General features: G+C 41.9%; 2 protein-coding genes across 2 annotated transcripts; both read left to right on the forward strand.

Moving 5' to 3' along the window:
• The first annotated feature begins 2,352 nt into the window (after nt 1-2,352).
• On the forward strand, nt 2,353-4,645 carry LOC115134142 (zinc finger protein 287-like). The gene is made up of 2 exons (XM_029667822.2): nt 2,353-2,661; nt 2,982-4,645. Exons 1-2 carry the CDS (start codon nt 2,469-2,471, stop codon nt 4,076-4,078), a joined length of 1,290 nt encoding a protein of 429 aa, XP_029523682.1. The 5' UTR covers nt 2,353-2,468; the 3' UTR covers nt 4,079-4,645.
• Nucleotides 4,646-20,489: 15,844 nt separating this feature from the next.
• On the forward strand, nt 20,490-22,774 carry LOC115134145 (zinc finger and SCAN domain-containing protein 2-like). Its single transcript, XM_029667825.2, has 2 exons — nt 20,490-20,744; nt 21,364-22,774. The coding sequence occupies exons 1-2, from the start codon at nt 20,570-20,572 to the stop codon at nt 22,377-22,379; spliced, it is 1,191 nt and encodes a 396-aa protein (XP_029523685.1). The 5' UTR covers nt 20,490-20,569; the 3' UTR covers nt 22,380-22,774.
• Nucleotides 22,775-22,821: the final 47 nt, after the last annotated feature.

Raw genomic sequence — 22,821 nt, forward strand, 5'->3', positions numbered from 1 at the left:
TTTGTTACAGCAAACAGTTCAGTGGTATGTACCTATGTCCAAAGACCCTGCCTATGTCCAAGGACCCTGCCTATGTCCAAGGACCCTGCCTATGTCCAAGGATTCTGCCTATGTCCAAGGACCCTGCCTATGTCCAAGGACCCTGCCTATGTCCAAGGATTCTGCCTATGTCCAAGGACCCTGCCTATGTCCAAGGACCCTGCCTATGTCCAAGGATTCTGCCTATGTCCAAGGACCCTGCCTATGTCCAAGGACCCTGCCTATGTCCAAGGACCCTGCCTATGTCCAAGGATCCTGCCTATGTCCAAGGACCCTGCCTATGTCCAAGGACCCTGCCTATGTCCAAGGACCCTGCCTGTGTCCAAGGAACCTGGGACTAAACACAGGGGCATAGCCAGATTTTTTTGGGGGTGGATAGGCCTAGAAAAATTTGGATAGGCATTTTTCAACTTGTTTATTACATTTATTTTGCGATTCCAACACTCTAACCACTAGGCTACCCTGCCGCCCCATGTCATTGGAAGTGTGACAATGATCCTTAACAGAGAGTTTATATTAGGGAAAATATCATCAGGGCAGGTGTCAAGTACAGGAGGAGGAAAAGTCACTCTTTCCCATGTTCATTTTTCGACTCAACTACTGAATAAAAACAGTGAATTCAGTAACCTCAATTGATATTGCATAATGATCGCATGTGGTCTTCAGCTGCTCTTTAAGGCCGCAGGTTGGGATTCTTTGGAAAAGGAGGCTGCCGCTCGCATGATCCCATGTGTCTCCTTGAAATCTTGAGTTTAACTCGGTAATCTGTCTGTCTAGAATATTGTTCCAAAATTGCCTCAAGTCACGATGCGCTCACGTCCCAATGACTAATATCATGCTTAATAATAATCTCTTCAAATAGCTTGAGAACTTTATCAGTCTCCCCCTGAGTTATCTCTGAACGTAGAAAAACTGCTTTTGAGGATTTAAATTAAACCAATACAGTCCGTCACAGATAATGTAGAGTTTTGTAATGCCTTCATAGCAAAATCACTAGTGTCAAACAATTTACTAAACGTGACTAACAGGAATAAAAACTTATTGTTCTGGATTTGATGTAAGAGGGCGTCGGCTTCTAATTTGGTTTGTACACAAACCTCTGAAAAATCTGCAAGAACTTCTAAAACATCTAGCAGTAACAGCACTTTATTCACTGACCCTGATATTGAACTCCACCGTACACCCGTGGATCTTTCTAGCTCGATACATGGTCTATCGGGATGCAACTCTTTTTGTACCTCTATGAATCCAGCATGTCTGTGGGATCCACTCAGAAATGTGTGTAGCTGGTTTACTGTGTCAAAAGAAGTACTGACATGTCCCGACACTTGTGCCGCGGTGCACAGATCCAAATTCAAACGGTGGGAGTTGCAATGCACATATACCGCTTGCGTAAATGTTTGCTTTAGTAGGACATGTACCCCTCCCCTCATCTGTTTCCTGACATGACTGAAGCGTCATCGAAACAAAAACCCACAAGGAGTGGGATCCCAAACTGTTATAGACCTATATCCATCCTGCCCTGCCTTTCTAAAATCTTCAAAAGCCAAGTTAACAAACTTTTGCATCTCTACTTGCACATCATCATCTGCACATCTATCACTCCAGTTTTAATGCTAAATTGTAATTATTTCGCCTCTATGGCCTATTTATTGCCTACCTCCCTACTCTTCTACATTTGCACACACTGTACATAGATTTTTCTATTGTGTTATTGACTGTATGTTCGTTTGTGTAACTCTGTGTTTTTGTTTTTGTCGCAATGCTTTGCTTTATCTTTGCCAGGTCACAGTTGTAAATGAGAACTTGTTCTCAACTGGCCTACCTGGTTAATAGCTAGCTAGCTAAGAGACAAAAAAAGACAGAACACAGAAATTTCAGCAAGAAATATTTTTTTTTAAAAACTCCAGAAATATGATTATATTAATATACTGAGATAATGATAAAACCATCGACTTCGATGCAAATATGGCTAAAATCAGGCTGACAGGACGCGATCGGAACATGAAGCTATGTATCGGGTAGGAAGTAAAGCGGAAATGGGCGTTGCTACATTGTGCAAAATGTCTATTGGCCCCTCTTTAATGGCCGCAAAATAGTTGTAAACTCTGGATTAGGAAACTATAAATGCACTTGAGTAGAATGCACCGTTCTTTTACTGTAACACAATGTACAGGCAATAATTTATGGTACAATAAGTGATTATTGTGACACGTAATTATTATTTGTATGATAAGTAGTATAACATATATTGATAATTGTGCACATTTACCATCATTTTCTCCCTAATTATTCATTTACAAAGTATTCAGGACAGGTCTCTTATTCTGAAAGATTCCAAAAATCCATGACCCGGAAGTACTTATTCTTGCCTGCTTTACGGTGGTCAGGGCACAAAGGTAACTAGCTGTAACTTGAATTATCTAAACATGTCTAAAATACAGTTGTTGAGGGTGTTTCTCAACGAGCGATTAGCAGTTGCTGTTGATGAGATCTTCGGGGCAGTTGAAAAAACAATAACTGAGTACCAGGAAGAAGTTTCCCGTTCAAAGGATGAAAACGATCGTCTGCAAAGGCTGCTTGAAATCGCCCTTAAACCAGAGTTAAAGCTGCACAGAGCAGGTTTGGGTCATTCGTTTGTCTAGTTACCTTGATTGTATTTTGTATGTAACAGAATATACTGTATTTATAGGACGATTCTTATGAGCATTTGCGTTTTCTATTTCATGCTGTAAACTCACCTGCTGTCATTGTGATTTGACTTGCCCAGTGCTTCTACACCTGCATTGCTTGCTGTTTGGGGTTTTAGGCTGGGTTTCTTTACAACACTTTGAGATATAAGCTGATGTAAGAAGGGCTATATAAAATACACTTGATTAGATTTTTAAATTTGATTTGATGATTGCAGTCTCATGACAACGTTTGCGTTCTAATTTATTCAGACCTCCAGCAGCTCACTTTCCGTGTGTCTGAAGAGGAGGTTCACCCTGATCAGCAGAAGTGTGTGCAGGAGTGGAGCCCCAGTCTGGGACAGGAGGACCCAGAGTTTACACAGATTAAAGAGGAGCAGGAGGAACCCAGAACCAGGCAATGGGAAGAGCAGCTTCAAGGGCTAGAAGATGATACCAAAGACTCCATATTCATTCCTGCTTGTGTAAAAGGTGACTGTGATGAGAACCCAACTCTGCACTCATATCTTTATCATGGTCAAAATGAAGTTAACGGAGAGAGAGTCTCTCTACCCAGCACCTCAACTAAACCGATCAATACCGAACCCTATGAAGAGGATTACCTGGTATCAGAACTAACCAGTGACTCTCATACTCTTGCTGCAGTAGACTGTTCTGCAGTTCAGAGAGAAAACAGTGCAACTGTCAATGGGATGGAAAGTGGAGTCCCTCAGTCAGGTTTTAAGCGAGGAAAATCAAATAAAACATGGACAGTAAAAAGACAGAGCTCTCGTGCCAATAATAAGGGTAGGAATTCCACAAAGTCCTCCATTCTGAAATCACCTAGTCAAAGTCATAATGCTCCTTGTCATTGTAAGGTGTGTGGCATGTCTTTTCATTACATGGGTTCTTTAGTGAATCATGTGCAAACTCATACAATGGATAAAGAACATCCTTGTGGTGTGTGTGGAAAATGCATCGAATCCACAGAAAGTATGAAAGATCACCTTCAAATTCACAGTGCAGCTAAGTTTTCTTGTAAAGTTTGTAGTAAATGTTTTACAAGGAATAGTAAGCTGACAGTGCACATGAGGACTCACACAGGAGAGAAACCACATCACTGTCGTGATTGTGGCCAAAGATTCAGCACTGGGTCCCATCTTAGAGTGCACATGAGGACTCATACAGGCGAGAAACCATATGTCTGTCCTGATTGTGGCATAGGCTTCTTCCAGAGTGAACATCTGAAAGCACACATTAGGATCCACACAGGAGAGAAACCATACCATTGCCGTTTTTGTGACAAATGTTTCAGGACTGGCACCAATCTGACAGGTCACATGAGGACTCACAGGGGAGAAATCATTTAGCTGTATTCTGTCTGAGAAAATAATGTTGGTGGTCTGAACTTAGCAAAGTTGGATTTTGTCATTGTTGGACATTATGTCAGTATCTAAGAAGCGCTCATTACTCAAAGATTACATTGTATTCTTTATGAGAAAAAAACTCAATATAAAAACATAATCCTCGCTATATCTGCAACTGTTATACCCCTGAACAGGGGAAGTATAGAAATAAATCACACGGAGATGTAGCTTCGGCTTCAAGTCATTTGTAATGAGTGATTTTCATATAAAATCATCAACCATTTACATGGGGCGGCAGGTAGCCTAGTGGTTGCAAGATCGAGCCCCCGAGCTGACAAGGTAAAAATCTGTTATTCTGAACAAGGCAGTTAACCCAATGTTCCTGGGCTGTCATTGAAAATAAGAATATGTTCTTAACTGACTTGCCGAGTTAAATAAAGGTAAAATATTTTTTGTATTTTTAAATGTACAAAATAGAATGTTTCACAAATGCACAAAATATCTTCTCTCAAATGACATAGCTGTTACAACTGTTCAATAAACCAGTATTGTCTTATTTATACATTACAATGGCTCTTAGTATCCCTCTTTAAATGCTTCCTATCAAAACATAATGGGACCTTCCTGGACTATGATCAGTTTCTGCCACTGCACCCCTCTACTAGCTTGAACCAGAAAATGGCTGCTCATTGTCTCGACTCCAGGTAAGCGTAAATGGATGCATGCCTTCTTACCCCGCGTCCGGACTTAAGACTTTCAAACCACTTAGAGCCCCTGTACCATCGGGTTTTCTGCCAGGGGCTTGAGTGTTCCCTCCTTGGCTGTGGATGCCCCTCCCAGCGAACTCTCCCTGTCCTGGTCAATCAACTGCCTGGGCACAGCCTGGACCACCGCGGCCCCCCTCAGCTGGGCCGTGCTCTCTGGATCAGAGCTCTGTCCCTTTGGCTGTTGTGGCCTGCTCACAACCGGCTTCTCAGCAGCCCTCTTCTCAGGTGAGTTCTGTGGCTCTGGCCTCGCAATCTACTTGGCAGAGACCGGATCATTCCGGCAATTGTGATAGGGAGTTCAATGGTGAGGCATATATCTGTACCTGGGGCAAAGACTTCGTGTTTTCCTGGGGCAAAAGTTCAGGATATCGCCAGGTTGCTTCCTGAGGCTGTGAGTCAGTCACTGGAACTGATACCTGAATGGTTCATGTGTGGTCAAATTACATTATGAAGGGCAGCTTAGAATAGCTGAAGATGGATTTTATAGAACAAACACCCCATAATATCTGAGCCTCTGTCGTAACTTTGTATTGATTAATGTGACTGCTGTTCATCGAATGATTAACTGTTTATAATTACGGGATTCAATGAATTAATATCGATTTTACAGAAGTCGCTAATTCATTAATTTCTTCTACAGTCTCATCCTGAACGTCGCATAATACGTGAATCTGCACAAACCCGAGTCTCACTAAATCATTCCGTACCACACCAATTGAGTTATTTATTTACTAACAAGCTAAATGACAATATAAGATACACACACACAAACACACAGTCTAGGCTTTTTATATAAACTTAGTACATTGAAACATGTCCCTAGTGGGCCAACACAATAGGACACGTGTTACCCAAAATGGGTAATTTAGAAATAGAAACGAGAGTGCACGACAGAAAAGCACACTTGGATACATTTGTAAACTATGCTTAGTTTAGTCCTAACACCTTGCCCCGAACTGCAGCTCTTATGGGTTAGAATATAATGGTGTAATTACTTGTCAAAGGTCTCCGATGGGCTGTCTCTTCTCCTCTGATGGCGGCACTTCTTTCGTTACCAGGTGTAAGTCTCTGATTGTCCACACGATGTCAGTGCCCTTTCTCTTAGTGGTTTGTTTCCTCGCCCTCGTTCTGAGAAGGGGTCTTCTCCCGACAGCTAATCAGCCGTGTATAGATGGTTCCAGCGTGGGAATGAAAGCAGCGTAGACACGATTCCTTAGACAGAATAACCGGCTGGTTCTGCTTGAATTCACCCACTTAGACACAGCTACTCATCCTTAGCATAAATTATTAAGAGGTTATTTAGTATTTTTCAACCTCGTGTTGCATTTTTGGGTTGCGACTACTCGAACCTTGGCTGCAGCACATGGTCACCTTGTCTGAATTGTACATTCTTAACTCATAAGTTATATACCCTCGTCAGAAAGGGGCGTTTCTGTCTTTATGGCAAGTTCTCTGGGCGTAACTAGTTACGAGGCAAGGTATGGATTTTACTCAGATCCAATTTAGACAACGAACTTCACATTTCATCTTTACAAACACATTCTATTTGATCTGGACATTTTCCACACAATGTACAGGATACGAACATCAGATACATATTATGAAAACTCTTCAAGTTACAATGTTTCGTTATAACGTCTTCATTTAACTTAATAACATAACAAAAACAACATTTATTTTCATATTCCATCAATTGTTGTTTCCACCATTTATGGCATGTTACTGTTCTGAGGTAGGTTCTCCACAGGGCCCACTCACACATTCCAATCCTCCATACTGAGAGGACAAAGGATTCGTCTGCTGTTCAAAGATTTACAATGGACATGAGGTGTCATGAACATATGTCCCTCTTACTGCCCGGAATGCCTCTGCTGATCTTACAGCTATTGTATGCAGTAATCATATGCCTATGAACCAGAGTAATACTGTTAGCACTGAGGTGGTGTGCACTAGTAGGAAGTCCACTGTGTGCAGCTCACCCTGCACTAATAAAAATAACCAGAGTATGTCTACCTCTGCTAAGCTTCCCAGTAAAGCAAGAAAAATATTCAAGAATCCCAGAAAAGTGTTTAAAAAAAATTGCCCACGTTAACATATGTAGCTTACAAAACAAGGTTCATTGAATCAATAATTTGCTAGTTAGTAACAGATTACATTCATATTCTGACTATCTCGGAAACTCACTTAGATAATACCTTTGATGATCTACAGAAAAGACAGAAATGCCAAAGGTGGAGATGTGGCTGTATTATATTAAGAAATAAAAGTGTTCACTGTTCATTCAGTATCGTTGTAATTGTCATTATTCCATATACAGTTGAAGTCGGAAGTTTACATACACCATAGCCAAATACATGTAAACTCAGTTTTTCACAATCCCTGACATTTAATCCTAGTAAAAATTCCCTGTTTTAGGTCAGTTAGGATCACCACTTTATTTTAAGAATGTGAAACGTCAGAATAATAGTAGAGAGAAGGATTTATTTCAGAATTGTTCTTTCTTTCATCACATTCCCAGTGGGTCAGAAGTTTACATACACTCAATTAGTATTTGGTAGCATTGCCTTTAAATGGTTTAACTTGGGTCAAACATTTAGGGTAGCCTTCCACAAGCTTCCCACAATAAATTGGGTGAATTTTGGCCCATTCCTCCTAACAGAGCAGGTGTAACTGAGTCAGGTTTGTAGGCCTCTTTGCTCACCAGGTTTATTCAGTTCTGCCCACAAATTCTCTATAGGATTGAGGTCAGGGCTTTGTGATGGCCACTCGAATACCTTGACTTTGTTGTCCTTAAGCCATTTTGCCACAACATTGGAAGTATGCGTGGAGTCATTGTCCATTCGGAAGACCCATTTGCGACCAAGGTTTAACTTCCTGACTGATGTCTTCAGATGTTGCTTCAATATATCCACATAATTTTCTTCCCTCATGATGCCATCTATTTTGTGATGTGCACCAGTCCCTCATGCAGCAAAGCACCCCCACAACATGATGCTGCCACCCCGTGCTTCACAGTTGGGATGGTGTTCTTTGGCTTGCAAGCCTCCCCCTTTTTCCAAACATAACGATGGTCATTATGGCCAAACAGTTCTATTTTTGTTTCATCAAACCAGAGGACATTTCTCCAAAAAGTAAAATCTTTGTCCCCGTGTGCATTTGCAAAGTGTAGTCTGGCTTTTTATGGCAGTTTTGGAGCAGTGGCTTCTTCCTTGCTGAGCGGCCTTTCAGGTTATGTTGATATAGGACTCGTTTTACTGTGGATATAGATATTTTTGTACCCGTTTCCTCCAGCATCTTCACAGGGTCCTTTGCTGTTGTTCTGGGATTGATTTGCACTTTTCGCACCAAAGTACGTTCATCTCTAGGAGACAGAATGTGTCTCCTTCCTGAGTGGTATGACGGCTGCGTGGTCCCATGGTGTTTATACTTGCGTACTATTGTTTGTACAGGTTACCATGGTACCTTCAGGCATTTGGAAATTGCTCCCAAGGAGGAACCAGACTTGTGGAGGTCTACAATTATTTTTCTAAGATCTTGGCTGATTTCTTTGGATTTTCCCATGATGTCAATCAAAGAGGTACTGAGTTTGAAGGTAGGCCTTGAAATACATCCACAGGTACCCCTCCAATTGACTCAAATTATGTCAATTAGCCTCTCAGAAGCTTCTAAAGCCATGACATAATTTTCTGGAATTTTCCAAGCTGTTTAAAGTCACAGTCAACTTAGTGTATGTAAACTTCTGACCCACTGGAATTGTGATACAGTGAATTATAAGTGAAATAATCTGTCTGTAAACAATTGTTGGAAAAATGACTTGTGTCATGCACAAAGTAGATGTCCTAACCGACTTGCCAAAACTATAGTTTGTTAACAAGAAATTTGTGGAATGGTTGAAAAACTAGTTTTAATGACTCCAACCTAAGTGTATGTAAACTTCCAAACTTCAACTGTATATACACATGTACACAAACCCACGATAACATACACACTATACACACACATGTACACATGGATTTGGGTCATAGATATGTGGTAGTAGAGGAGTTGGTGGCTGACTAAATACTTTTTTGCCCCACTGTATATACTGTTCCTATATTTATTACATATGTATTTATTTCTATCAGTATACAAACTCATCCTAATAACAAAGAAAACATGTATAAACTTGTATTAATTCGTACCTAACTCTTTAGATTACAGCGCTGATCACGAAATCACCTTGTACAAGTGAGCAGCTTTCTAGCAAGCTAGCTAGCAAAACAGCTAATGGCTAATTTCCAAGTGGTCTAAACATACAAACAGGGGCGCCACTTTGGTTTTAGTTGTGGCAGGGGACACAACCTGGCGAGGAGTCTCGTGGTCCTCCCCAAAATTGTTTTGGGAATCTAGGTGTCTGGCAACATGACCGAATACAAACAGTGCAGCTATTCCCTCTGCAAGGCTATTAAACAAGCTAAGCGTCAGTACAGAGACAAAGTAGAATCTCAATTCAACGGCTCAGACACAAGAGGCATGTGGCAGGGTCTACAGTCAATCACGGACTACAAGAAGAAACCCAGCCCAGTCACGGACCAGGATGTCTTGCTCCCAGGCAGACTAAATAACTTTTTTGCCAGCTTTGAGGACAATACAGTGCCACTGACACGGCCTGCAACGAAAACATGCGGTCTCTCCTTCACTGCAGCCGAGGTGAGTAAGACATTTAAACGTGTTAACCCTCGCAAGGCTGCAGGCCCAGACGGCATCCCCAGCCGCGCCCTCAGAGCATGCGCAGACCAGCTGGCCGGTGTGTTTACGGACATATTCAATCAATCCCTATACCAGTCTGCTGTTCCCACATGCTTCAAGAGGGCCACCATTGTTCCTGTTCCCAAGAAAGCTAAGGTAACTGAGCTAAACGACTACCGCCCGTAGCACTCACTTCCGTCATCATGAAGTGCTTTGAGAGACTAGTCAAGGACCATATCACCTCCACCCTACCTGACACCCTAGACCCACTCCAATTTGCTTACCGCCCAAATAGGTCCACAGACGATGCAATCTCAACCACACTGCACACTGCCCTAACCCACCTGGACAAGAGGAATACCTATGTGAGAATGCTGTTCATCGACTACAGCTCGGCATTCAACACCATAGTACCCTCCAAGCTCGTCATCAAGCTCGAGACCCTGGGTCTCGACCCCGCCCTGTGCAACTGGGTACTGGACTTCCTGACGGGCCGCCCCCAGGTGGTGAGGGTAGGCAACAACATCTCCTCCCCGCTGATCCTCAACACGGGGCCCCACAAGGGTGCGTTCTGAGCCCTCTCCTGTACTCCCTGTTCACCCACGACTGCGTGGCCACGCACGCCTCCAACTCAATCATCAAGTTTGCGGACGACACAACAGTGGTAGGCTTGATTACCAACAACGACGAGACGGCCTACAGGGAGGAGGTGAGGGCCCTCGGAGTGTGGTGTCAGGAAAATAACCTCACACTCAACGTCAACAAAACTAAGGAGATGATTGTGGACTTCAGGAAACAGCAGAGGGAACACCCCTATCCACATCGATGGAACAGTAGTGGAGAGGGTAGCAAGTTTTAAGTTCCTCGGCATACACATCACAGACAAACTGAATTGGTCCACTCACACTGACAGCGTCGTGAAGAAGCGCAGCAGCGCCTCTTCAACCTCAGGAGGCTAAAGAAATTTGGCTTGTCACCAAAAGCACTCACAAACTTCTACAGATGCACAATCGAGAGCATCCTGGCGGGCTGTATCACCGCCTGGTACGGCAACTGCTCCGCCCTCAACCGTAAGGCTCTCCAGAGGGTAGTGAGGTCTGCACAACGCATCACCGGGGCAAACTACCTGCCCTCCAGGACACCTACACCACCCGATGTTACAGGAAGGCCATAAAGATCATCAAGGACATCAACCACCCGAACCACTGCCTGTTCACCCGCTATCATCCAGAAGGCGAGGTCAGTACAGGTGCATCAAAGCTGGGACCGAGAGACTGAAAAACAGCTTCTATCTCAAGGCCATCAGACTGTTAAACAGCCACCACTAACATTGAGTGGCTGCTGCCAACACACTGTCATTGACACTGACCCAACTCCAGCCACTTTAATAATGGGAATTGATGGGAAATGTTGTAAATATATCACTAGCCACTTTAAACAATGCTACCTTATATAATGTTACTTACCCTACATTATTCATGTCATATGCATATGTATATACTGTACTCTACATCATCGACTGCATCCTTATGTAATACATGTATCACTAGCCACTTTAACTATGCCACTTTGTTTACTTTGTCTACATTCTCATCTCATGTGTATATACTGTACTCGATACCATCTACTGTATGCTGCTCTGTACCATCACTCATTCATATATCCTTATGTACATATTCTTTATCCCCTTACACTGTGTATAAGACAGTAGTTTTGGAATTGTTAGTTAGATTACTTGTTGGTTATCACTGCATTGTCGGAACTACATTACATGATTTACATTAAAGAACATATCCGATGTAAACAAATTGAGTGGTCATGTGATAATGAACTAGAATGTATCGGCCTGAACGTTACACTGTCTCCCCAAATGTCTTTTACCCTCATTGGAATGTATAGGCCACCTTCCACCAAAAGTGTGTTTTTTGATCAGTTTAATACCATGCTTAGGGAATGTGATTTTGGGAAAGAGGTCATCTTAATGGGAGATTTTAACATTAATTATGAAGACAAGTGTTGTAGGAAAACGCTCAAACGGATCACTAATACCTTTGACCTTACACAGCTAGTTAAAGGGCCAACCAGGGTGACTTGTTGCTCTAAAACACAGATTGATTTGGTGTTCAGTAATAAACCAGAGAGAGTGACTAAATCATTCAATATGGTTACTGGGCTGTCTGATCATAATCTGACACTTATAGCCAGAAAGCTGTCTAAGAGCAGGTTTAACCTCTCTACTGTTAGAAAGCCGGATCAACTCAGAATACCTAAGAGTGAATTAAACTATTTTGAAAAAGCAATTAAGGGAATAAACTGGAATGATCTCTTGTCCTATACAGACGTGGAAGCTGATAGTCAGGTTTTTCTATCCACAATCCAGACTACAATAAATGGCTTCCTAAAGAAAATCAAATCCAAACCTGGCCAAAAGAGCACTCTTCCTTGGCTAAATGGAGAAATCTGGAAATTGATGAAAGAACAAGATTATGCTCTAAAAATAGCCCTAAAATCTAAATTAGAGCATGACAGACGTAGGTTTACCATGTTGAGAAATAAGGTGATAAAAGAAATCAGACAGGCCAAGGCAAACTTTTTTATTAACATAATTGGTGAAGCAAAGGGAAATTCTAAATTGATATGGGAGAATCTAAAAAAATTAACAGGGAAAGACCATAGTAACACTGCAAAAAGACTAGAAATCATGGTGAATAACAATTTAACATTTAACATTAACATTTAAGTCATTTAGCAGACGCTCTTATCCAGAGCGACTTACAAATTGGTGCTTTCACCTTATGACATCCAGTGGAACAGCCACTTTACAATAGTGCATCTAGGTCTTTTAAGGGGGGGGTGAGAAGGATTACTTAATCCTATCCTAGGTATTCCTTAAAGAGGTGGGGTTTCAGGTGTCTCCGGAAGGTGGTGATTGACTCCGCTGTCCTGGCGTCGTGAGGGAGTTTGTTCCACCATTGGGGGGCCAGAGCAGCGAACAGTTTTGACTGGGCTGAGCGGGAACTGTACTTCCTCAGTGGTAGGGAGGCGAGCAGGCCAGAGGTGGATGAACGCAGTGCCCTTGTTTGGGTGTAGGGCCTGATCAGAGCCTGGAGGTACTGAGGTGCCGTTCCCCTCACAGCTCCGTAGGCAAGCACCATGGTCTAACACAGGATGCAGTTGAAATAGCAACAGCCTTCAATTCCTACTTTATTGACTCTGTCAGGTTACTGACACAGAACCCCTCCACTGATTTCTTGGGCTCAGTGCTAGTGAATGACACTCAACCTGTCTTCATCATAAGGGAGGTTTCTGAGTCAAAGGTGAACAAGGTGATTAGCTCACTAAAGAACTCTAAAGCCAAAGATGTGTTTGGGATGGACTCTACCTTTCTTAAAAACTACAAAGAGTCACTCATTGGCCCCATTACTAAGGTCACATCTATTGGTCTCGGTGTGTTTCCAAGGGTATGGAAGTCGGCCATAATAACGGCCATCTTTAAATCAGGCGACCCTGCTGACGTGAGTAACTACAGGCCCATTAGTATACTACCTGTGGTGTCAAAGGTTGTTGAAAAGTGTGTAGCAGAACAACTGATTGCCCACCTCAACAACAGCCCCTTCACATTACACTCCATGCAGTTTGGCTTCAGAGCGAAACACTCCACAGAAACAGCCAACTGCTTTCTTCTGGAAAATGTGAAGTCCAAGATGGACAAAGGGGGTGCTGTTGGGGCTGTGTTTCTGGACCTAAGGAAGGCTTTTGATACTGTTAACCATGAGATTCTCATCACAAAATTGTCCAAGTTCAACTTTTCCCCTGATGCCTTGAGATGGATGAAATCATACCTTGAAGGCAGAACTCAGTGTGTCAGAGTGAGCAATGAGCTGTCGCCCACTCGTAGCTATGATGTGGGCGTGCCCCAAGGGTCAATACTGGGGCCCCTCCTGTTCAGCCTGTACATTAATGATCTGCCTTCTGTCTGTACTGGGTCTGAAGTTCAAATGTATGCAGATGATACAGTGATATATGTGCATGCAAAGAGCAAACAACAAGCTGCACAAGAACTCACTACTGTAATGGTCCAGGTTACAAAGTGGCTCAGTGACTCGTGTTTGCATCTCAATGTGAAAAAAACTGTTTGCATGTTCTTCACAAAGAGGGCAACAGATGCTACTGAGCCAGATGTCTATGTGTCAGGGGAGAAGCTCCAGGTGGTATCCGATTTTAAGTACCTTGGCATCATACTTGATTCCAACCTCTCTTTTAAAAATCATGTGAAAAAGGTAATTCAAATAACTAAATTCAATCTAGCTAATTTCCGATTTATACGAAATTGTTTGACTACAGAGGTAGCAAAACTGTACTTCAAATCTATGATACTCCCCCACTTAACATACTGCTTGACTAGTTGGGCCCAAGCTTGCTGTACAACATTAAAACCTATTCAGTCTGTCTACAAACAGGCTCTCAAAGTGCTTGACAGGAAGCCCAATAGCCATCATCATTGTCACATCCTTAGAAAGCATGAGCTCTTGAGTTGGGAAAATCTTGTGCAATACACCGACGCATGTCTTGTATTCAAGATCCTTAATGGCCTGGCTCCCCCTCCACTCAATATTTTTGTTAAACAGAAAACCCAGACATATGGCAGCAGATCCACAAGGTCTGCCATGAGAGGTGACTGTATAGTTCCCCTAAGGAAAAGCACCTTTAGTAAATCTGCATTCTCTGTGAGAGCTTCCCATGTCTGGAATACACTGCCATCAGACACACATAACTGCACCACATATCACACTTTCACAAAATGCTTGAAGACCTGGCTAAAGGTCAATCAGATTTGTGAACATGGTCCCTAGCTGTGTGTTGCCGCTTTCCATGTTGTCTGTTGTCTGTAGCTTGTGAGGTGTGGAAACACTTTGTTGCTTTTATGAATTTTGTCTTGCTGCTTTTTGTTCTATGTTGCTCTGTCTGTATGCTATGTCTTGCTTGTCCTATGTTGCTATGTCTTGCTTGTTCTATGGTCTATATTGTAATTGTTTTTTATAACCTGCCCAGGGACTGCGGTTGAAAATTAGCCGGCTGGCTAAAACCGGCACTTTTACTGAAACGTTGATTAATGTGCACTGTCCCTGTAAAAATAAACTAAACTAAACAAACAAACTAGAAGCACAAGCATTTCGCTACACTCGCATTAACATCTGCTAACCATGTGTATGTGACAAATAAAATTGGATTTGATTTGATTTGTAAATGTCAGGTTGTGGGTAACTGGTGCATGGAATCAGGCGCAGGAGAGCAGAGATGAGTGTACAAGGTAATTTATCCCACGAACAGCACCAGTATAAAACAAATACTAAAGGTGCGTGAAATTACCGGTCACTCGTAAATAACGGGCGTAATAACGAACCCGGCAAAAACAATACCAGCCAACAAGTAACGACCTGAACATTATATACAAACACGCACACAAACATGGGGGAAACAGAGGGTTAAATAATTAACATGTAATTGGGGAATAGAAACCAGGTGTGTAGAAAACAAAGACAAAACAAATGGAAAATGAAAAGTGGATCGGCGATGGCTAGAAAGCCAGTGACGTCGACCGCCAAACGAACTGTTCATGTTCAAATCAAAAGATGCAAAATAACTACCTGTTCTGGGAAATGTTTCAGTTGTGGTTTGGTAAAAGTAACTCTGATTGTATAAGAGAAAGAATGTTCTGTTCTGTTAATTAATGATGTCCCCTCTAAGAATGGAACAACCTTGGTCATACGCAGTGTTGTTCTATGTTATTGTGGTACTAACTGGTTTTTAGTAAATGTGAAGCTCCAGTTAAATTTCTTGTATTTAGAGTCTTTCTTATTATATAAGTAATAAGAGCTAAGACACTACAATAAGTATTGATTACTAAGAATTGTCACTGCCTGCAAAACATCCACCTAAAAGGTAGGCTATATCCGATAGGCCTATACAAAACGTAAGGGTTGCTTTTATCATTCTTGCTGCTTCGAGTTCAGTATCCATACCTGCACGATCATGTGGGTGTGTGGTCTCAACTAGATTGAGTAGGCTATAGCCTATGCATGGGCGGAGAAGCACGGGACAGTTATCTTTTCAAGGAAATGTCATTCCTAAATAGGCCTATGATTAGGCTATAGTTTACTACATTGCCTAGAAATGCCTAAATATATCCTTCTGAAAATATTCCCACTCCTAAAGGATGGGCTATATAAATAGCTCAAGAGAAAGTGCATGTCTCTCCAACTCTGCTCTCTTCAAACTAGCATATTGGCAATCTAGCATATTGGCGGATCTTGACAATGTGAGAATCTCTGTTAAAGGCTTGCAAGTGAGCTGCATCACATACGCCTAAAATAGCATTGTGGGACTGTGGTTGGGTTTGAGACCAGTTCTTGCGGTAGCGGTTGGGAGTCGGACAGAAAGCCAGCTGGTGCTGTATGAAAAGCTGTGGGTGAAAGCAGGAGCGGGATGAAGAAATCAGTCAGGCGCAGAACTCTAGTGTGCACCATGACAGTGAAGCCTGTCATGTTAGAGCTGTTTATTACTATGTCAGTGTGAAGTGTAGGGAATTAGCTAGGGAAACAGACAGATCAATAATGTTACCATATTGACTAATAAAAACTCACTGCACTGAAAAAATGTCACAATATCAATCTTCAGTCGTTTGGCCGATTGTCACATTGTTTGATTCAGGTCTAGTGTGATTGAAGCAAAAATAACAGCTAACGTTTGCCAACTTTTGGCCAGTTCTCGCTCTAACTGTACATCAACTGGCGAAAGCTAGCTAAGTTAATTTACTTCTGTTGAAACGGACGAAACAAAGGCTACAAAGCAGCTGTTATGTCACACCCTGACCTTAGTATTCTGTTTTCCTTGTTATTTTGGTTAGGTCAGGGTGTGACATGGGTGATGTATGTGTTTTTATATACTGTCTAGGGGTTTTGTATGTTCATGGGGCTGTCTCCTTTCTAGGTATATTGTATGTCTATGGTTGCCTAGATTGGTTCTCAATTAGAGGCAGCTGTATATCGTTGTCTCTGATTGGGAACCATATTTAGGCAGCCATATTCTGTGGGTACTTTGTGGGTGATTGTTTCCGTGTCTGTGTTTGTTTCACCACACGGTACTGTTTCAGTTTTTCACGGTTCGGTTATTGTTTTGTACTATTTCGGTTTTTCCATTCAAATCTACTATGGACACTTACCACGCTGCATTTTGGTCCGATCCCTGCTACACGTCCTCTTCAGACGAAGAGGAGGAAATCAAATGTGACATGTTAGATATTAGTAACAGTCATCTCATATCGCTATCTGACAGATAGCTAACTTAGAAGCTAGAACTGACCTGGCTGTGGTAGCTACTACTAGCTAGTGTAGCTTATTCATTAACCTCAGACAGAGAGGGGATGAAAAATTAGCTAACGTCACATGTCAGTTACAATACTAGCTCAACACTGCGAATAAACACTAGTTTCGTTTTTTTCTGTTAAACAGCTGTTACCTTTCCAGCTATATCAATCAACTAAAGAGTAGCCAGTTTTTGCTCTGCTTCCTTTTACACCTCGGTGAAAGAGCGCAACACATACACACTATGTTTAGCTCTCCCGTACTGGTCCAGCCAGCTTCCAGAAGTTTTACCTTCACACAGCCTATCAACCCTCTCTGTGGTGTCCGCATGGTCTTAAATCCAGCCTCCTGAACACTCCCAACAGCCTACCTGACCGCTCTGAGGCGCCCGCATTGTCCTGAAGCACACCCTCCGATTTTTATATCACATTGAAATGATAAAACTGCGGGGCACAAAAATGCAATTTCAGAATGTGGGGGCGGACTGACCTCCCCATCCCCAGTGAAAGTTGCGCCCCTTCATACAAATAACACATTGTTTTAAACAAGTTTTCTACTGCCTAAATAACACATAGTAACATCCGTAACATTCTGATATTAACAAATATGTTCTACATCACATTCATACCTAAAAGGGGGAAAATATAGAAATAAATCACACGGAGATGTGGCTTCTGCTTCAAGTCACTTGTAATGTGTGAGCGCCCTATACAGGGTTGCCAGGTCTAGAATTATTTTTTTTACACAATGATGACTCAAAACCCACCCAAATCCTGAAATCTAGCCAATTGTTCCCGCCCACATCAAGAGAGGATTTGCCACATTTATACAGTAAATAACTTTCCCATAATGTTATGGAAACAATTAAGAAGGAATATCGACATAACTTGTAACTAGGTTAGAAGCAAAATTCGGTTTTCATCAAAATAATATTTATTGTGAACTATGACATGACGTAATAAACTAATTTGAATATGTTGCAAGAGAAAATATAATTTGCCCTTATTAAACTCGCCAGATAATTTTCGATCAATGGATGTTGATGTAACTCGTTTGACTGCTATGATTAAGCAGTAAGGCACAAGGTGGTATGGTATATGGCCATACATATACACACATGGCCATATGTGCAAATTATAGATAAATCAGACAGGAGAGTGTGAGTGATTCTAATGTTTGGCTATTTTCTGGGAAGACTACAAATAGTTATAAATGGCCCATTTGTGAGATTGACTTGTCATTTCAATAGGCATAGGATACAGAATAAAATCTGGGTTTATGATTGTAATTAAACTTTGCCACGGTTTGCTTAGATACACTACATGGCCAAAATCATGGGCATTAATATGGAGTTGGTTCCCTCTTTGCTGCCATCACAGCCTCCACTGTTCTGGGAAGGCTTTCCACTAGATGTTGGAACATTGCTGCGGTGACTTGCTTCCATTCAGCCAGAAGGGAATTAGTGAGGTCGGGCACTGACGTTGGGCGATTAGACCTGGCTCGCAGTCGGTGTTCCAATTCATCTCAAAGGTGTTTGATGGGGTTGAGGTCAGGGCTCTGTGCAGGTCAGTCAAGATCCTCCCCACTGATCTCGACAAACTATTTCTGTATGTGCCTCACTTTGTGCATGGGGGCATTGTCATGCTGAAACAGGAAAGGGTCTTACCCAAACTGTTGCCACAAAGTTGGAAGCACAGAATCATCTAGAATGTCATTGTACACTGTAGCGTCAACATTTCCCTTCATCGGAACTAAGGGGCCTAGCCCGAACCATGAAAAACAGCCCCAGACCATTATTTCTTCTTCACCAAACTTTACAGTTGGCACTATGCATTCGGGTAGGTAGCGTTGTCCTGGCATCCACAAAACCCAGATTCGTCCGTTGGACTGCCAGATGGTGAAGCATGATTCATCACTCCAGAGAACAAATTTCCACTGCTCCAGAGTCCAATGACGGTGAGCTTTACACCACTCCAGCCGATGCTTGGCATTGTGCATGGTGATCTTAGACTTGTGTACGGCTGCTCGGCCCTGGAAACCCATTTCATGAAGCTCCCTACGAACAGTTCTTGTGCTGACGTTACTTCCATAGGAAGTTTGGAACTTGGTAGTGAGTGTTGCAACCGAGGACAGATGATTTTTACGCACTCATTCTACTGCCAATGTTTGTCTATGGAGATTGCATGGCTATGTGCTCAATTCAATCGGTCAGAAACGTGTGTGGTTGAAATAGCCGAATCCACTAATGTTAAGGTTTGTCCACATACTTTTGGCCATGTAGTGAAAATGCACATAGCCTATAGCTCCTTATTGGCCAACATCTTATTTCAGATAGTCTTCAGTAGCCTAGAGAAAAGGTAGGCAAGATGTAAACTGAACGATTTAGCAGATTGCTTTGTTCAAATTAACAGACTCATTTATTTGGCCATTAATAATTGCATAATAACATAATGCTTCAACAACAATACACAATATAGGTTATTTATTAAATCAGTTTGCCAGCTACAGGAAGGCTACACAAGTGGCACAAATCGATTTGCAATGACTCCCGTGATATAGTCATTTCAACACATTTAGTGTATCAAATCGTAGCCTGCAATGGCATATAAATGAATAGGCTACTTGATGGCCAACAGATGTATGTAACATTCTCCACATTTAATGTCAGTTTCATTGAGAACTTTTCCCCATAACAGAAGCATGCGAGTGAATTCCATAACTTCCATTTCAAATTTACACTCAAGCATAATGACAAGTTAAATAGCCTACCTACCACTTGTAAAAAAATTCACGACCTGCTTGTGTGCTGCTCTGTCTCCTCTCACTCTCGTGGACTAAGCTGCACACACACCTCCGGCCCCACCCACCAATCAATAACTCAGCAACAGCACTGCCTGATAGTCAGCAGTAGCATGTCACAGTGAAATAAAAATGTTTTAAAGAGAAATGCCATGGCGATCGCTGTGTAACTTAGAAGTAGCCCAAAAAACCTGCAACCCACGACCAATAGTATTAGGCCAATTTACAGTATAAAATAAATTACAAATATGTCAACCCTGCCCCTATAGGAATTCCGAGGTATAACCAATCAAACCTAGATCATTAAAAAAAATGGTAACCTTTCTTTAACGAGGCAAGTCAGTTTAAGAACAAATTCTTATTTACAATGACGGCCTACCCCGGACGATGTTGGGCCAATTGTGCGCCGCCCTATGGGACTCCCAATCACGGCCGGATGTGATATAGCCTGGATCAGACATCAGTAGAGTACACATATCGAAAAAATGGATAGTATGTTACTTACTGCTACACATTATGATTCTGTATTATTATTTTGTTATTATTAAGACACGTTTAATTAAAGTATCCACATCTCACCTGAGGTTAAAATATAGGATTAATATATAATGTACAGATAGATATGTGATTCGTGATATTTCAGACAATATAGGATATGTCATGGGGTACATTTTGTATTGGAAAAGATTTCCATAAACTGAACCGATCTTCTCGTACTCCACTCCAGCAGGTGGTGATAAATCAAAATATGTTACCTCCTACCAGATGAGGTTGCCCGCGGAAACGGACAGAATCCAGGAACTAGCTACTTCGGAAGCTACTAAACGTAATCTAAAATGTCTAAAATACAGCTGTTAAGAGTGTTTCTCAATGAGCGATTAAGAACTGCTGCTGAGGAGATATTATGGGCAGTTGAAAAAACGATAGCAGAAGAAGTTTCCCGTTCAAATGAGGAAAATGACCGTCTCCAGAGGCAGCTTGAAATCGCTCTCATCAAGCTAAACAGAGCAGGTTTGTGATTACGTTTGTCTATTCAACCGTTATTGTATGAAAGTGGATAGAAAATATCACATCAGCTTTTACAGGTACATAGTTATGTCTGAAAAGTCATAGAGCTCGCCAGCTTGTAGTCCTAAAAACCGGAAATGAGTTATCAGGTTCGTTCAGCCGTTCCTATGGAGGGAAATGAATGGGGAAAGAATGCAGTTCGGTAGGGTCTGATGCTTCTTAAAGAATGGGGTTTTAGGATAAACTACGAAAATAAGGTCTGAGGTTAACACAGGCTTAGGAGTACGTTTTGTTCTATGAGATGATCAGTCAGTTAACATAACCTTTAAGAATTAAAGAGGCCTTTATGTGCTTGTTTTGATGACATACATGCTTCACAAAAAGTAATGTTAGCTGATGATGATCTCATAGAACAGTAAGATCTGAGCCTGTGTTTACCACAGACCACACTTTCTGTGTTTATCCATAAACCCTACAAAAAAAAAACATTAATTTCACCCATAGACTTTGGCCAACGAGCAATGGCGGAGTTAATGCCTACAAAAATACACTGTTAATAATTCTCTCTATTGTAGGCTTACAGGTTTTCTATATCTCATCCTTCCTTTCTACTTGCCTCTAGACATCCTCCAACAGTCAGTCTCGGAACAGGTTCCCCCTGAGCAGCAGCAGTGTGTGCAGGAGTGGAGCCCCAGTCTCGGACAAGAGGACCCAGAGCCTACACAGATAAAGGAGGAACAGGAGGAACTCAGGACCAGTCAATGGGAAGAACAGCTTCAAGAGCTGGAAGATGATACCAAAGACTCCATATTCACTAATGCCTTTATGGAACCTGACTGTGAAGACCCAACTCGGCACTCATATCTTTATCAAGCCCAGAATGAGGGAAAAGAAGAGAGAGACTCTCTACCCAGCACCTCAACTGCAAATATCAAAGCAGAAACTGGTGGAGAGGACTACAGATTATCAGAACCAACCAGTGATTCTCAGCCTAATTATGCAAGAAATCCATACTGTTCTGCAGCTCAGAGGGAAAACATTGATTGGATGGGAGTTGAAGGGCCTCCGTCAGGTTTTAAACCAGTCAAATCAAAGAAAAGATGGACAGGAAAAAGACAAAGCTCCCATATGAATACTAAGGGTAGAAAATCCACAGAGTCGTCCGATCTGAAATCACCCAGGCAAAGGGATAATGCTCCTTGCCGTTGTAAAGTGTGTGGAAAGTCTTTCCAGTACATGGGTTCGTTAATGAAACATGTGCAAACTCATACAAATGAGAAAGAACATATTTGTGGTGTGTGTGGAAAATGTTTTGAGTCCACAGAAAGTATGAAACATCACATCCAAACTCACATTGCAGATAGGATGTGTTGTCATGTTTGTAGTAAATGCTTCACTAGCAATAGGGATCTGATTGTGCACATGAGAACCCACACAGGGGATAAACCGTATCAATGTTCTGATTGTGGCAAAGAATTCAGCGTTCGCAATAGTCTGAAAAGGCACATGAAGATTCATGCAGGAGGTAAAGGATATAGCTGCAGTCATTGTGACAAGTGTTTCAGCACTAGCTTCCGTCTGACATTTCACATGATGAGGAGTCACAGGGGCGAAATCATACAGGTGTCCTGTATGTAGAAAAACTGCTTTACCCAATAATGTGTAATCAGAAAAGTCACACTGGGGAAAATGTGTATGAGTGCAGTGATTGCAGTAAATATTTCAGTGACAGTGGCTGCTTGAATTTCTAAAAAGTCCACACAGACCGCTGTCATATACGTTGCTCACCTAGATCTGTATAGTCCTAATGCTGGAGTAACTCGCCATTGTGCGGCCTTTGAATGAGCCTGGCTCGCAAAAAGAGACAACCTGTGTGTTTTTGGAGTTCTATTATAGTGGGAGGAAAGGAAATTAGCTACTAAAGGTAATACATCTAAAACATAATAAAAGTACTATGATTTCAAGTATGTTTTATTCCATTGAAATCTGTTGAGCTACTTTTTAATGCCCAATAAATATAAGCACAAAGCATATACTCAGTTTGGACTGTATGTGTAGGGAGTTGAATTTTAGTTAGTGG

The sequence above is a fragment of the Oncorhynchus nerka genome, linkage group LG9a, assembly GCF_034236695.1.
Source record: "Oncorhynchus nerka isolate Pitt River linkage group LG9a, Oner_Uvic_2.0, whole genome shotgun sequence".
Classification (NCBI taxonomy): Eukaryota; Metazoa; Chordata; class Actinopteri; order Salmoniformes; family Salmonidae; genus Oncorhynchus; species Oncorhynchus nerka.